The sequence below is a fragment of the Charadrius vociferus genome, unplaced genomic scaffold (genome assembly GCF_000708025.1).
Source record: "Charadrius vociferus isolate BGI_N301 unplaced genomic scaffold, ASM70802v2 scaffold43, whole genome shotgun sequence".
Taxonomy (NCBI): domain Eukaryota; kingdom Metazoa; phylum Chordata; class Aves; order Charadriiformes; family Charadriidae; genus Charadrius; species Charadrius vociferus.
This window is the reverse complement of record NW_009648043.1, coordinates 1104910-1122022: the sequence shown is the minus strand read 5'-3', so window position 1 is coordinate 1122022 and position 17113 is coordinate 1104910. Positions and strand designations below refer to the sequence as shown.

Sequence of the window (17113 nt, the reverse complement as noted above, 5' to 3'; positions counted from 1 at the left end):
AAGGAAAAAAAAAATAATTTCTTCATCCTCTACCTCCCTCTCTACTCGTTTGGAGAGATTAGACATCTCCTTTACAAAGGTCAAGGTTATATTCACAGTTAAAATGTAGGGGAAAAAAATGGAGATAATAATTAACCAGTAACCATTTAAACATGTTTCCCAATAAGCTGCTTCAAACTCACCTAGTTCGAACTATACATAAACTAGAACAAATTGTTTTATTACTGCAGAAAAAAACCACGTGCTGTTCTAATTTAACCCTAGAAGAACAAAGAAATGCTGACTGTTGATAAATTAAAAGTTACCTTCTAAAATACTGGAGACAAAATGCAATATTAGATTTTCCTCAAGTACACTATATAATAATTTACTTAAATAGTACAGGTGTAAACATAACTGATGGAATAACAATTGAAATACCCGAAATGATAAAATGTTTAGAGAAACTTCATGTGGGAACCAAAGCCCCTTGGGAAAGAATTCAACACATTTTCCTGAGGTTGAAGAGTTTGAATGAAAAGAACCAGAATTCAGTCTGAAGTCCAAAGAGCTAAATGGAAAACCAGTCTTTTCACATAGCGTGTTCTGTGGTATATTTATGATTACAATTTTATCAGTTAATTTTTATTCAATGGTTGTCTTAAATCCATCTGAAAATAAAAGGCAGTGTTGACTACCACTAGAAAATTGCAAATAAAATGTTTAATTTCAGAAACTGAGTTCACCATTTATAAATACACTAAAACATAGTAAATGCAAAATTAGATTAGGCATAGGTACAGTATTTTAACAAAGCTACAACTTTTCTAAAAGGTCATAGGCAAATGACTTGTTTCCCAAAAAGTATTCAATGAAAACTGAAATGAGAAGATTAATCTTTATCTAGAGTTAAAAACCCATAGAGAACGGTCCTTTCAAATTAAAATGCTGGCTATTTTTTTCCACCTTTCTTGAAGTTTTGAGGGCTTTATATCCCATTTGCCTGATGGACACCAACAGTTAAGAATCAACCCTACTACATAAAATTCTAAGCAGTGCACCATATCCATAAGGCTATTACTGAAAATCAGAAGATCAGTTATTTCTGTACTAGGAGCTTTAAGACAGGCTGTTCTACACAATTGAAATTACATTAGGAATAAGGGCTCAATTTTTACAATAGGGAACCTTATAGTTTCGATGCACTAAAGATTAGAAAAGGCTTTAGAATGACATTAGAGTCTTCATGGTAAATTTCTTGCCTTTTTTGTACATGGCATTAAATAACAAGCATTAATTCACAAACTTTGATAAGACTTCCAAAGAGCTCTTATAAATACCCATAATATTTCTGTAGTTCAGTTAAAATGTAAAACCTGAACAGGAGAACCCAGAATGGGAAGTTTTACTACCGATTGCTGTAGAACTGACATTCCATATCATCTCAAATTTAAGATTTGTTTTCAGATAACTAAGTCAATAGTCTCCTGTAAACACATCTTCCTCAATAACTCTTCTTAATCCTTTAAGTACTTTAGGGCTTGCAGTTAAAAACACCACGATAAAAAGATGGCTTGAACCCCATCTTTCACATACAGCTTTCTTTTGACAACTACAAAAGCTGTTTTGTTGCAATTAAAGCAATGTTCAACTAAAATACAGTACCTGGTTTATGGTTTTTACATAATAATTGAATAAAAAACTACAGAATAGAACTGTTTACATCTTTTTTTTTTTTTTGCCATTCTATTAAAACAAATGACTGAGCTTTTTAAAAGTTCATTTACAATTATGGATTAAAACCTACATAATTTTGTATAATTTGACAAGACAGGCTATCTCTAGTGTGAACTTTTAAAAAACATATATACAATATCTGGCCTGAAGTACTATGAATAAGGCACATGTAGACATATTGAAAGCTGAAAAAAAGGAAAACTAAAATTTGGAATTATAGTCACTGATTAGATGTCATACATGGCCCCTATTGGAGCAATTTAAAAATCCGAGTTACAGATAGTTAATATCCAGTGAGCAACAATAGATTTAGTCTAGCAGTTTGTTCATTAGTTTCAATACTGGAAGTATATTAAAGGAAGATTCACTTTCAAAAAGATAAGCTTTTCAAAGTGTTCAATCATTAACCTTGACTGACTAAAGTTGTTGCTTTCATTGGATGTATTGAACAGTCTCTCTGAAGGAACAATGCTTGGTGGACAACCCAAGAACCTGACAGCCAATTTTGACAGTACTGGCCAAGATGACTTCTTAAAGTTCCAGTAAGTTAAAGGATCACAGTTATGCTCAAGCACTTCTTCCTCCAAGTAAGAAAGCACCATTTCCTCTGGTAACTTTGCTCTCTCTTTCAGGTCTTTTGTTTTCTTCATGTCACCCATGAGTGACCAAAGATTATCTTCCCCATATGAATTTGTAGATGGTGAACCTATATCACATCCATTGGAAACAGGTTTATCATCATCTGAGGTAGAACTCATTATTTCCAGCTCCCTGATTAAGTCTTGTTTATATTGTTCAGCCTCCTCTTCTGTAAATAAGGATGTTTTATACCTGGGATCCAGAAGTGTAGCAAAAATGTACCTTGGATCGTGAAGTGTGGAGGACAATCTACTCACCATAGCTTCTTTCAAAGATTTCAGCATAGTATCTATGCCCATTGTTTCCTCAAATAGCATTTCTATTTTCCTGTTAAGTATATGAATCATTGGAATCACTTGGCTTAGAGTAGACATGTGTGTACTCATCTCCCTACTTGCAGCTTCGAAAGGTTTGAGCGCATGACACACCGACTGCATGACCTCCCACTGATCGCAACTTATTAGCTCCCGAAAGCTGCACTCTATTGACATTTCATCAATTGCTCTTTTCTGTTCGATAAGACGTTCAAGCATATGAAATGATGTATTCCACTTTGATGGAACATCTTGTATTAGCTGATGCTGAGGCAACTCATACTCTTTTTGCAACTCAGCTAACTTCTCTTTTGCTTTTGCTGACCGATGGACGCGTTCACAGATCTTTCTTGCAATACTAAGCAAATTCTGAACCATTCTCTGGCTTTTAATAGCCTCGTTTACAATGACATTAACAGTGTGACTAAAACATTGTACACTTGAATGATCACCTTCATTTAAAGTTTTCTCTATACTCTGATTATCGGTAACAGTAATCCCAATCTGAAGGCCAATGGAAGTAATCCATGTTTCCCACCAGTACTCTAACTGCTTCTGAATACTGATTCCATTGTAGTCGCAATCAATCTGTGATACATTTAGTAGTGCTGAACAATGGTAATCCTCACACTGCGGTCGAAATGAAGACTCAAATGTTACCCAATGAGCTGTCAGTGTTAGATACTCTCGTGTTTGGTTGCTCATCCATATTCCGGACGTAAAATGGATCACTCCACTTTCAGCTTCTTTAAGATGTGAAATAATTATTTGTTTTACATTATCATACATATCTGGAATTGCTGTCCTAGAAAAGTAAGATGGGGAAGGTAAAGAATACTGAGGTTGCAAGTATTCAAGCAGCCTGTTAAAGCCAATGTTGTCTACAAAAGAATATGGCTGAAGGTCAAGTGCAATCATTTCCGCTACAAGACTTGTGATTTTTTTGGCAACTGGGTGAGAGTCACAAAACTTGTCATTGGTTTCATCAAAATTTGAAGATCCTAGTAATTCTGTGCTCAGTGGCATGTGATTATCCGTAGATGAGGATAATACTGTCTCTGAGACATCCGTTTTCAATACATTGTTATGAAACCGCTGCAAATGTCTTAGAAGGCAACTTGTGCCTAGATTTGTTGGCTTTTTCCCCCTACTTATCGTACGTCCACAGTGCATACATATTACTTTTGTTGAATCTGCAGAACAAATTGAAAAGTGATTCCACAGTTTTGAGGTCTTCTTACTATTAACAGGAAATATAATCTGATTATCATGTGTAACCATTGTAGGCAAGTCAGTCAACTTTGAGGATGAACATTCTGCAGAAGCCAAAGTGGCGTAAGGAGAATTTGCCAAACTCACATCAAGGAAGCTCTTTTGGTTTCCAATTACATCAGGGTGCCGTCTATATAGATGTCTCATCAAGCAGCTTGTGCCCACATCTCCTTTCTTACCACGACTTATCATACAACTGCAGTATCTGCATACTGCTTTTAGACTATCTGCAGGTGACAGTGAAAAGTGATGCCAAACTTCTGATTTAAGCCTTTTCATAATCCTTTTATTTTGCTGAAATACAGCAGTAGGTTCAAATATTAGTGGACCTAATCCCTCACACTGTTTCTCTGGAGATGAAACAAAGGAGACTTCACCTATGTCATCAGATGATGACAGCATTGAGTCTTCCACTAGAGCATCTCCAGACGAGAGATTAGTATGGATCTCCTCAGAGATTCTGTCTGGAGAAGAAGAAACAGAAGTTGATTCTTTCATTAGTTTTCCAGGAGAGGAGGACATAGAATTCAGATCGCTATCTGAGGGTAGTAAAGAAGGCAACAGAGTTGGAGGTGCAGTGTAGAGAGGAGGTATGCTGGTACCACCCCCGTTCTCTTGCAGGACAATGGAACGATGGGCTCTCCACATGTGTCTTATTAAACAACTCGTTCCCAGGTCTTTTCCATTTTTTCCTCTACTGAATTCATTCATGCAATGGATGCAAACAGCTTTAGAATTATCTAGAGGTGACAAATAAAAGTGTTTCCAGACAGCAGATCTCCTTCTGGAACCTGATGTGCTCTTTGGAATAACAACAGTTTTTTCTGCTACATTCTCCACAGTGTCATCATACTGGTTGTTGGGTAGCTGCGGAGATGACCCAACCATGACTTCTTCTTTGCTGCACTTTTCAGAAACTGAGAGATCTGATATTTCTTCAGAAGAAACAATAGAAACAGATTCCTCAATTATTCGATCCGGAGATGGTATTTTAGAAGCCATTTTCTTGACCAGTTTTATAGGGGATAACATAGAACTCAGATCTCCAACATCTGCAGACTGAGGTGGCAGTAACAATGTAGGTGAAGAAAAGGAGGATATACCTGGCATACTTCCATTTTCTTGAATTAGTACAGTGGGATGGGCTCTTCTCACATGTCTCATGAGACAACTTGTACTCAGGTCCTTTTCATTTTTACCCCTGCTAAATTCTTTCATACAGTACATACATATTGCTTTAGTGCTGTCTCTAGGAGATATAAAAAAATGGTTCCAAGCAGGTGACTTTTTTCTGGAGCTTATGTTTCTGCTAGAAAGGAGGCTTTGTGTCACAGCTTCCATTGCTACATCATACAGCGTACTACTATACTGAGAAAAAAGAGATCCATAATCATCTTCATTTTCTGTAGATAAATATTTGCCAGGGTTGTTGGTAATGAAGTTCTTTTCTTTGTCTTCCTGTTCATCACTGCTGTCTGCATGTTTGAAATCATCTTGTTCTGTCTTTATATCCATTCCTTCTAGAGTACAGTTAATGCTGTCTTCCTCTTGCTCCACTTTTAAGTTATTGATTTTACCCAATACAAAATTACCATCCATTCTGGGGGAACCTGCTTTACTCTTGTCCATGGATGACAAATTCTTCTTGCCAAGTATTCATTTATTAATAAATAGAGATAATTTAGACAATTATTTAAAATTTGATTCAAACGATGTATCTTGTATACACAAATGTGCGTATGTGTTAAAATAATCTCTGGTTTATGAATTCTGTATCCGTGTTGTGCATCAGCAAATATGATTAGTCATAAAAATGCATTTAAAAATTATAGACTTAATTAATGGAATCTCATTTTTTCCCCAGGATCAGGACATTTCAAGGTCATAGGTGAATGTTCTCAAAGACAGCTACTGTTAAATGCTTCATGTCGTAGACATAATCCTAAAAAATGAATGTTCTCTTTTCTTGTGGAAGGAGGCCATTCTGTTCATCTTGATTGGGCAACTGCGAGTCTTTTGCACCGTCTAGAAATAAAAAAAAAAACCACAGAAGACAAAGTTGAATAACACACATTAAATAACTACAGTAAAGGTAAACTGAAAACATGCACTACATGTTCTGTAGGTTGTTTTTTTTCCTTTGAGATAAAAACAATTCAGTGTACTATTGAAAAAAAAATAGAAAAAGAAAAAAAACAAGATTTACTCAATACATTTATTGTGGGTAAATACATGTCTATACACGCAGCTCTGCTTCAGCTTTGACAAAATCTACAGTCCAAGCATCACTTTTGTATTTGCTTGGACATACCTATGTCTCATCCTACATGCCAATTCAACCAATGCATAATCGTACTTACACACATATATATACAAACGTGTATTACATAGATGTCTGTATCTACAAATATGTATATGAAGGCAGGCATTTAATCATGTTAGCACAGAAATACATACTTATAACCAAACATTAAATTATACTCCTGTACACGTGATCCCCTCATTACTGACAGAAGTGTTTAAAAATACAGCATTTTACAATAAACCTCTAGCAGGGTGTCCAGTGTTATCACATTAATCTTTCTCTGACCACAGTCTCACATGGTTATATTCATGCCATAACACTCCCAGACAACACCATACTATAGAAACAAGCTACTTTTAGAGTTTCATGATTAAAACCTGAAATGCTTAATTTAGGATAACTGGGCTATGCGAATGTCATATACGCTGAAGTCTCTCAAAAGCGTAACACCACCACTCAGAAGCAAAGATACATGTAGTTGCATACGCTGGTGCCTAGTGCTGCACTGCCAGCTCAAGTTCCTCATGTACCCAAGGGTTACACTAGAAAGCCCATTTACACCAAGATAGCTCACTTCCCTCATGGGTAAAGGTTCCGTCCCACCCACCCCCAACAACTCCAGTACAAAGAGTAGTTTTTAAGTATAGCTGCATATAAATCACAGAGCAACAACAGGCTCAAAAACCAGAATCCCACACAAACTTGAAGACACTGTCTGCATTTGGCAGCCACTCTTTTTTTCTTTTTACTACAGTTCTAGCAGAATTCTAAATTTTGCCAAACCTTTTCTCACTTATTCTCTTGTGTCATTAATGTAGTTATTGGTACCTCCATTCAAGGTAACAAACATTTTTTGACTACACAGCTGGTGCTGCATTACACACTCCAATTTGTGCAAACTTGATTTTATGGGACTCTTTTTCCCCAGCTGAAGACAAAAAAACAAATTTGAATAGGTTATTTTTAAAACTTCTCACACAATTTCAATGTGTTACTCAAACACAAGAAAGATTTCGGCATACAAAAGGTGAAATTAGCCATAGCTACAAGACACATAATAGGTTGTACTCACACAGACAGCTCCCCCCTGTATCAAGATCAATGTCATATTAGCTTTGTAAACTATTTTAATTAATAGCTCTCTGTCTGTTTACCAGAGCGATCAGAAACACTTATTTTCTTTGGATTTCAGACTTCTGGAAAGGGATAACTTTCTTTCCAGGTGAAGGGGAAGCGGCAGGGAAAAGGAGGGGCAATCTGCTTATTGCAGCTATGTTAAGAAAAGGGAGATGGATGGGCAGAACTTGCAAATAGGAAGGCAATAACTCTGGTTTTCTTTTTGTGGAAGTCTTAGTATTTGTGCTCTGCCTTTCTCTCTCCTTCTCAGAAAAAAAAGATATTGTCAGACACCAAAAGATACAAAGGTTGAGCATGAAGAATATCAGTTCTAATGAAGAGAGAGACTTGGAAAAACAAAACAAAACAAATTTCTAGAAGAAATTTAACACACTACACAGTACTTTCCACAGGTTTGTGAAATCACATCTAAGAACAACTCTGGCAGCAGAGACTAAATTTACATCACTATATAATTGAATGAAACAAAAGTTAGTGATCACATACATATTGATGATATAGAAGCGTGTGCATCTGGGACGACAGAAAGCATAAGATAGTCAACATTTTAAATAGAAATCAATCTAAGGGATTCTTTTTTAATCTTTATTTCAATCTAATCTGTGAATTTAGAGCTTGCACTGCAAACAGGAAAAGCAAGAATATATAATAGGCTGTTGTGACTTAAGATCACAGAATAGAAAGGCTCACAAGCAAGTGACTCCATGCAGAGCTTACAGAATATAAATTATGCATCTAAGTGCCAAGTTACAGTAAGCAGATGACAGATTCCTAGCTAGACTCACACAAAATACATGCACGCAACCATCGGCATCGGGTTCTGATGAAGCTGTGCACAATTTCTTTGCCTCAAAACAGGTAATCGCATCTCTAAACTGCAATTGCTGTAATTTCTTAACTATACAAAAACAATTCTAGGCTTTGAACAGAAAAAAAATCTATGGAGATGCTTGGCTTGTCCCTGTCCTCATAAACAGTTACTGCTTAACACAGCTAAGCATAAGGTAGCTGTGATGGGAATATCTGGAAACCTGATAAACGAGACCAGTTGCAAACTTCGTAACAATACTTAACTAGGTTGACGTTCATCAATAATACACATTGGCAATGGTTAAGTTCTTAATCATTATCACTTAATCAGCCATTATCACTATATATTCAAACAGGCAGGCCCTAATCATGTTCTCCTAAATTAGCTTTGAGCATACAATACCACTGAGCTGATGCCACATAGTTAAATACTGATGGCTACCCTCGGTCCTTGATGGTCTTCGGTCTTCCTTGCTGAAGGTGAGGAGAATAGGTGAGAGAGCTATTTGGACTCTGAAGCAGGAACCGCATGGTAGATTTCTTTCTTCCTTATTTTCTCCTTGCTGTTGCTGCGTGTTTTTAATGCTCATGATCTCCTCCACCAAAAAAGGGTGTGGGAAGCAATCTCATCTGCTCCTGGCATTATTTATCTTCTTTTCTTTAGGACTAGAAACTGTTCTGGTTCCACCAGAAATCTTTCCCGATTGTTCTGTATCCTTTGTTTTCACTTGCAGATTTTACTACCTGAATTGTTGATTAACATGTTTTTCTGTCCCCTATTTGTGCAATTGAACATAGGTCTGCCTTTGCAGCTATGTATTATTTCTATACTTATATTTAGCTGTGATATAAAATGCTTTCATGCTGTTATGAGGGTTACGCTATTCACAGTGTTATGAAGCACTTGAATACTGTGGCAAGTTAAACTATGACAGAGTTTAAGGCAATAAAACATTAATTATGTCTTGTCCACTTTATGGCTGTTACAGGTGTCTGGCTACATAGTACATACTTTTTCTGGGCATTGTTGCTGCCTTCTAGGACTGCAGAATAGTGGAGATTCTTAGACGAGACTGGTTAGGGCTGCTAGATCACTTCCTGGGAAATCCCCAAAGTTGGATGCTCCTTAAAAGATTCTGCATGGGTTTGGTTTTGGTAGTCCCCCCCCTGCATTTTCTTTCAAACATCTAAGCATGATCTCTATTGCTTTGAGTGTTACTACATCATAATATAGAACTAATTCACACTCCCTCCCCTCCAACCCCCTAGAGGATTCAACGCAAACTTTCTTTAAAAAATGGTTCCCATTATGCTAAAGGTTAGAAAGATGGATATAGTTTTCATCTCCCCCTCCCATGCCAACAGTATGTAAGAGTCAATCTGGTTTAAAACCAAACAAAACACTCCATCCTATTTTAAAATTTTATAGTAATCTAGAACAGAGTGTGAATTTGCTTATGACCACCTTTACCTAGCTCATTTACCCTGGGACACAAGCGAATCAAAGTTAAGGACTACTGCTAAACAAACAGGATATTCAAGGAGAAGGAAAATGTTTTCAAAGGTACAAAAGGCTACAGGCAGTGAGCTCAAAATTAACATGATTTATGTATTTAAAATGTCCTCAATTAGATACAGACAAGCAGCGAAACAAAGAGAATTAAGAGTCACCTTGCAACAAAAATCTTCAAAGAATGTAAGTGGAACTAGAGAACAATTACCTACTCAGATGTACTACTCCAGACTATTAGCTCCTGAGCGGCTGCAGACAGTCAGTCAGTGGTTTGCTGTGGTAAGAAGCCTGCAGAAACATTTTATAGGATTTTCCATTCAAAATGGGATTACTGAAAGCGTATGGTGGTTGACAAGAAATGTCAGAAGAATGTCACTGATCCAAAGAGTGCCACAGCAGACTGCCATGACCAGAAGAAATTGCTGCTGAAGGAAGGGGGTAAAAAAAGAGAAACACTGATGTCTTGGGATTGCAGAGACAAACACTAACATACAGAGAAGTATGAGAAGTATGAAAGAACACTGAACCATGAGGAGATCATTTGTTTGTAAAGCAGATAATGGCCTGCAAGCTTTAAACAATTTTTGATTTTAGGTTGAGTAGTCTGGCAATAATCATGGCATTGATTATATTACATTATAATTATATTCGTGCAAATTATGGTCTAGAGAAAGTAATTTAGAACAAAAAACTTTAAATTATTATACAAGTGCATATAGTGTAAATACAAACACACACACCCCTGCAAAATGCAAAAATAGTTGTTTCAAGAAAGGTGCAAAATGTGGAGACAAAGTGAAAGCAAAACTATTCACTAGTTTGAAAAAAAAAAAATCAAAAGTAGTGGCAGATTTTGAGCGTAGGAAGTTAAAAAAGAGCAGATTAAAAACAATTTGTACAAACGGATGTCAGTTTTAGAATAAATAGTGCTAAACTTGTTTATTTTTGGAAATGTACAGGCATCATTAAGAACATCAAGTAAAAAGAAAATCTGTAAAAGCAAGCAGTACAAGCAATAAGGGGGAGACATTTTAAGAAATTATTATTAACTTCCACTTCAATGCCACGTACTACACTAATTAGCGAATATTTGCTAAACATAAAGCCTCCCACAAACAAAAAACTCCAAAAACCTAAAACAAAAAAAAAATCCAAAAATCTGTAACAAATAAGCAAAACGTATTTTTATAAATTTACATGGCCTAGATGAACCTTACTGCTTTTCAAAGTTACAATTCCCTTGCAGAAGGAAAGCTAAGAGCAGTGACATATTTTTTCTATAGAAATTTCCTATGACAAAGTATCAGCACTAGCTCACCCACAAAGAACTGCAGAAGTTTGCAAGATACGGAGCGATTAAAACATGGTATTAGAAGTAACTTCAAAATTAGCATGTTAATCACACTCTGAAACGAGGTGGGTCCTACACTCAAGTCTCACTGAAGCTCACAGGAATCTGCACAGATGTACGAGCATGAACTAGAGGATGCAACAGTGTAATTGGGATCAAAGTACAGAAAGCAAGGCTTAATAAAAGAAACAACTTGTTTTGGACCTCGTGGGAGGTGTGATTTGTAGAGGACTGTTGGGAGAGGGGGGGAAAAAAAAAAAAGGAAGGTAAAGCCACCTTTACTATTCCATTACTTTTCCAGTCACCTGAAAGGAAGATCTCACATTAACTGATAACTATTGTGGTTTTACAAAGGTATTCACTCCAACTTGCAAAATAACCTCTCGTGTCCATGACCCCAAATGCTCCATCTGGACACAAAAGAGTAAAGTGTGGAAACAGCACCACCAATACTGTACATTGCTCCTTGTTGACAGGAATAGTCTTCACTCTAACCAAATACTGGAACAGAATATAACAATTAGGACAAATAATATTAAACGTTTTTATTAATCTTTCATGAAAGAGTTGAAGTTTATAGGAATCTGTGAACTTAATAGAAAATATGTAGAAAAACAATTAAAATCAGAGAAGCATATGTTAATGGAAGGGGAAACTAAGTCAATAAAAAAAAAGGCATACAGAGAAAAAGGGGGGTGGGGGGAAGACAGAAGCTGTTACTTTTAAAAGTGCTCTCCTTTACTGGAGAGAAAAACCCTGATGTTAGAAACGGAAAGTATTTTTATTTAAAATTTCAACTATGTACTATGCTTTTTTCCGTACTTACATCTTAAAAAAAAAAAAAAAATGATATATGGAAGTAACAAAAATACAACATTTTTTACTATCGGCTGAGAAATAATATCTAGGTTTAGCTCTTGTTCTGTCACAAACTACTGATCTTGCAGAAATCTAAATGTCTCCCTCCATGACCCCCTCCCAATTAGGAGGCCTGCAACATTTTTTCTTTCATCTTTTGTTTTTGTTCCATCTATTCTGCCATGAGTTTTACAGGGTCATCTTACTATGTGGATTATCCATCAAGGTCTCACCCTCACTAAGGCTCCCTAAGTACTCTCGAAACACTTGTAGAATAAAAAAAAGCTTTTAGAAGTATTTTCAAAGTTCCATTTTGGAGCTAGACAAACATTTAGAAAAACCCCAGTTTACATAGGCAACATTTATGAACAGTTTTATATGTTTGTGTAAACAAGGAAAGACTGATTCAGCTCAGATTAAGGCTGGTAGTGGGAAGGGGGGGGAGAAGAAAAAAGAAAAAAAAAAAAAAGGGTGGTGGGAGGATTATTTCCTCTAAGGCTGGAGGATTTCACAGATGTGTGGCCAGCCAAGCAGGATGCCTCATGTAGGAGCTGTAACAGGCCAGGATGCAAGATCCAGGCAGCTCCCAAGGATGCTTCGACTGCTGCGCTTCAGATGCTGTAAGAAATGGGGCACCATCCTGGTTGAAGGCAGCAGCTGCCCTTAAGTCCCTCATCCCTGAGGAGAGGAGAAGCCAGGAAAAATTACAAAGAGAAAACATATCCAGAGTAATGCATAAGGAAGGAAAGGAAAAGGAGCTTTGAAAACCGATGGGACAATGGTACATGCTCAGAGGCTTAAGAGACAGGGCAGGAAGAATGAGAGCCCTCCAAGAAAGGTATGCAAGCTCCCCGCCGCGCTCGTGCTACCTGTCAGGACATGACACAGAGACCTCCGATTTATCCAAGTATAAAGATCATTCATGCCTCTTCACGTTGTGGAAAAACTCAGTGCTTGGTGTAAGCTGGGACCTAAATCAGTCATCCCAGATAGAGAAAACCCAAGGTGTGGAGGTCTGAGTACTTTAGCCACAACTATCACCATTAGACTCTGGGTACTCAATCTTAATTGCAAATGGAGGAATTTAGCTAAAGTAGATTGAAAAGTTAAAAAGGCTACAAACTAAATGTAAATATGCCCCCCTTTCTTGCCTCCTGTCCCCCAAAACATAAAATAATTTTACTGTGAACACAGGGTAGTGTATATTGAGCAGTAAAATAGACCTGCCAGTGCTAAGTTACATTTTTTTTATTTAGTGGTCTCTAGACTGTTGTGTCTGTCTTCTATTCCCCCCCCACCACTACATTAACAATAATGTAGAAGATAACAATCAGCAGCACAGCTCAGAAGTGTCAGTAAGAGTCTAAGACTAAACCTGTAAGAACCTTGTCGAGTTAAAAATCTAACCAGCACATGAAAAACATCTAACATTAAACACACACAAACTCTTCAAACTTTGCCTCTTACTCTTTTAAAAGCCAGTTTATTTTGCACATCTGTTTTCTCCTCTTGCTACTGTAAACATCAAAAAGTCTATGGGACTCTGTTTACCCATCTTTTTTCTGATATTCCCTGAAATTTCAGGAATGATTCAAGAACTGAAAGTCCCAGCTTTGTACAAGTATCTCCATCTCAAACCCTAAATCATCTGTATCATGGTGATGGAAGAAAGTGTGCACACCAGCTCCCCTGCACAAAACTGCACTGGCTCTTACACTGTTGTGTAGAAGGAGTGAAAGTAATTCACGACAACAGCAAAACTGAAGAGAAACGGTCCGATTTCCAGATTAGTACTATTAAAAAAAAGTTTGAAACAGACACAAAACAGAAATAAAGTAAGATTTCATTTTCAAAATTAATGTGGGTTTGGTTTTTTTTTTCAGAAGAGGATCTGGTTCTTAATTCAGTTGTTACACCAGTAAATACTCAACCATAAAACTTCTTAAAAGATTGAGATAACGCTTTTTTTAAATCTTATACATTTTGTATCTGTTATTTTTGAAGTCTGGTATAAATACGGATGTTTGTGTTAGCATGTGTATTATTCACATTATTCACATCACATTATTCACATCTGGCTGACATTTAGTTCTGGCATCCCTGTTCAGCGCCCAACCGGATTTGCTAAACATGCTCAGTACCCAAATGTTTCATCAGACCTCACTGATACAGGCTGAATGCTCAGCATGTTTAAGAATAAAACAGGTGCCTGATACAGGGTAGGGAATCAAAACTCAAACTTATTTCTGGAGAAATCTGTCTTCATAATTTATTTGACAATTTATTAAATGTATGTCTATTCAAAGCATCATCCTCCACCACCGATGTTTAAGCAGCACTATTAAACACTATAAAGCCCATAGCACAAAAATCCCCATTCCATGATTTCAAACAGCATTTATCTTAGAATTAAAATAAAAATGCAAAGCTAAACCACCACCAACAAAAATCACCTCAGCCAAAACAATGTCACTCCCAAGTTTTTTCTAAAAAAAAATAAAGCAATATCACTGCATTGCATGTTACCACCATATATATTATGTATCACCACAAATAGTAACACTACTCACACCTACAACCGCCTGATAAGCCCTTAATTGTTGCTTTTTTTTTTTCTTAGTGCACTAAAAATACCGTCAGATCTCAAATGGGGCTATCTTCCTTCACCTGCCCTTTGCTAACTTCCCATAATAGCACAGTGTAAGAAAGGAGGGGGAAAAAAAAGCAGGTTGTACACATGCTAATTGTTTCTGTCCCAGCTTTTACTGAGAGATCGCTCATAAAAAATGGATCTGTCACGGTAAGTAAATTATGTCAACATTTGTCTAGCATCCAAACTGTCTCTTAAGCGTTGAACTGTTCTTTCTCATTATCTGGTACGATACTACTGAAGCAATACTTGCAGGATATGTTGCTATGCTATTGTTCATACCTAACGAATGTCAGATCTGTCTGTCATTTGTTAAAATGCTGATGTTTTACGCATTAATTTAATTAAAACTTTAAGCAGGATTTTCCTAAGTCTTACACATCAGTTCAATGTTTCTCCAAGTGAAACTTACAGATTATACTCTCATTTTGATATTTTTATCATTTGCATTTTTTGACAAACAAATATTATATGCTAATAAGATGGGGCAATTCTTAATGTTACAAGAGATAAGGTGGTTTTCTTAAGAAAAGAGTTTAGATTTTTTTAAACAGCTGAAGCATGTATGGTTTGGTTTATAGCATTTTTAGTACAGGACATGAAAGCTGCTTTTACTATCTCATGCTGTACAATTTGAGGGGAAGGGAAACAAACAAAGGTTGCAGTGACACAACACAAAGGTAAAATGCAGAAGATAAAAATAAGAACAGAGCAGGGAAAATGTATCAGTATTACCACGGAAGAGGAAAAAGCACACAAGCAAAAACACAGTAACACAGGTAAGTTCCGAAAGAAAGAAAGATAAAAGACAAAACATTTACTGCCTGTTGCTAGAGAACAGCAACCTGCTTTCAGAAAATTCAAAGCAAAGCTCCTCTGACACTTCTTTTCCCCAAGCGATCAATTCCCCTGCCTAGCCCATTGCACCCTTCTCTTCCTCCTCCTGCACAGTCCACAGCTGACAAAACAAATGGGATAGGACGAGCACAGGAGATTCTCCTCCTGACTAGTCCATTCCAGCTTGCAATATACTTGAGAAAATACACTTTTGTTATTTTTTTGTAAAAGTCTAACATTAAACTAAGACCGAAACCTTAAGCACTTTAAGGATGATTTCAAACAGTTAAAAATGAGACACCTGTAAGGAGAAAGCTGAGAGTTACACAGTTGAACAGTCAGGATGACAAAGAACGAAAATGCAGTTAGGAGAGGCACGCCATGTCTTGGGTACAGTAAATCTTCTTGAACTCTTGCTGAAAAGATCCATGTAAGTATAAAGTAAAAAAAACCCACAAAATATAAACAGGGTCCTTGTCAGAATGTAGTATTATACTAACCTATTTGAACTATAATTTTTCTAAAATAATAATAAAAAAGAACAATATCTGTTGAACTGCTAAGACTGTCACATATTAGAAGCTATTTTGATACTAACCAGATCAAGTCTGAAGAGTTCTGTTTTAGACACCCTTCACAGCTACCCATTAATCCAATTCTGTGTTCATATTGATGCCAATTAGTAACATGTCATCAAAAAGTTTCACTTCTGCTATGGAGAGGTTTTCCATGATTTACACATACTGTATTCATATATGTCTAATATGACATTGTACTACGCTTATATTATGTGTTTGTATCCTGAAATGCTTGTGCATACAAAGGCAAGTTAGAAAGAGTCATAATCCTTGAAAAGACAAAAAGTATTTTCAAGAGGATAAACAGTAATTTAAATACTTTGTAGGGATTTTTTACACCTAAGCGGAATCATTCTTTTGTCACAAAACCTTACTTCAAGTCAGAAGATAGCCTCAACTGCAAATGATTCTCCAAAGAAATATGTTTCTTCCCTGTACCAGGTATCTTCTTTCTTCCTCATGTAATAATTTGAAGAAATACACCTGGATTTTACTTGAAGCAAGGAAAACACCATCTCTTTACTAAATATACTAAATGTAACAGAAAATAACATTCACAATACCATCCAAGATAATTTTTATAAAGCTCAGAAATACTCATCTTGCCAATGAGAACGAGAACTGCAACCAGGAATTTTAAATCCACGCTTCCATATCACATACGGGCATAATCAATCATGCCCATCATAGGGGTGAACTTCTTATGCCCTTTTCAAGTATTTTTTGTCATTTGGTATTTTCCAAGTAAACTGTACATTCATCAGTAGCATCTGACATTTTCACCTGATATCCCAGTTTAAAAAACAATCTCAACTCTGTCCCTCTCAAAACAAACATTCTTATTCATAAAATGGGGGTGAGGGAGAAAGAAATGAGTGTACAGATCTCCCTATTCACTTGCCAACCTGCCTGTCCCCAGCCTCCATGACAAGGGGTCTTTTCCCCTCTCAACCTCTTTTAGGGACATATTCTCTCTGCCTTCTTCAAGGCAAGGTGAAACTCTGCAGCAAAGACCCAGCTGACACAGACACCAAGCCAGGAAAGGCAATGTCGTTTCCACTAGCACCACACCGAGCATTAGCAGGAAATCCAAAAAGACACTCCTGTCCCTGGCGAACAAATAGCACAGTCTT

General features: G+C 36.7%; 1 protein-coding gene across 1 annotated transcript; it reads right to left on the bottom strand.

Moving 5' to 3' along the window:
- Positions 1-1719: 1719 nt before the first annotated feature.
- ZBED4 (zinc finger, BED-type containing 4) lies at positions 1720-5870 on the bottom strand. Its single transcript, XM_009883645.1, has one exon. It carries the CDS (start codon positions 5568-5570, stop codon positions 2052-2054), a length of 3519 nt encoding a protein of 1172 aa, XP_009881947.1. The 5' UTR covers positions 5571-5870; the 3' UTR covers positions 1720-2051.
- Between the last annotated feature and the right edge of the window lie 11243 nt (positions 5871-17113).

Excerpts from the sequence above, each read along its gene's own strand:
- ZBED4 (XM_009883645.1), bottom strand. The coding sequence starts at position 5,570 with ATGGACAAGAGTAAAGCAGGTTCCCCCAGAATGGATGGTAATTTTGTA.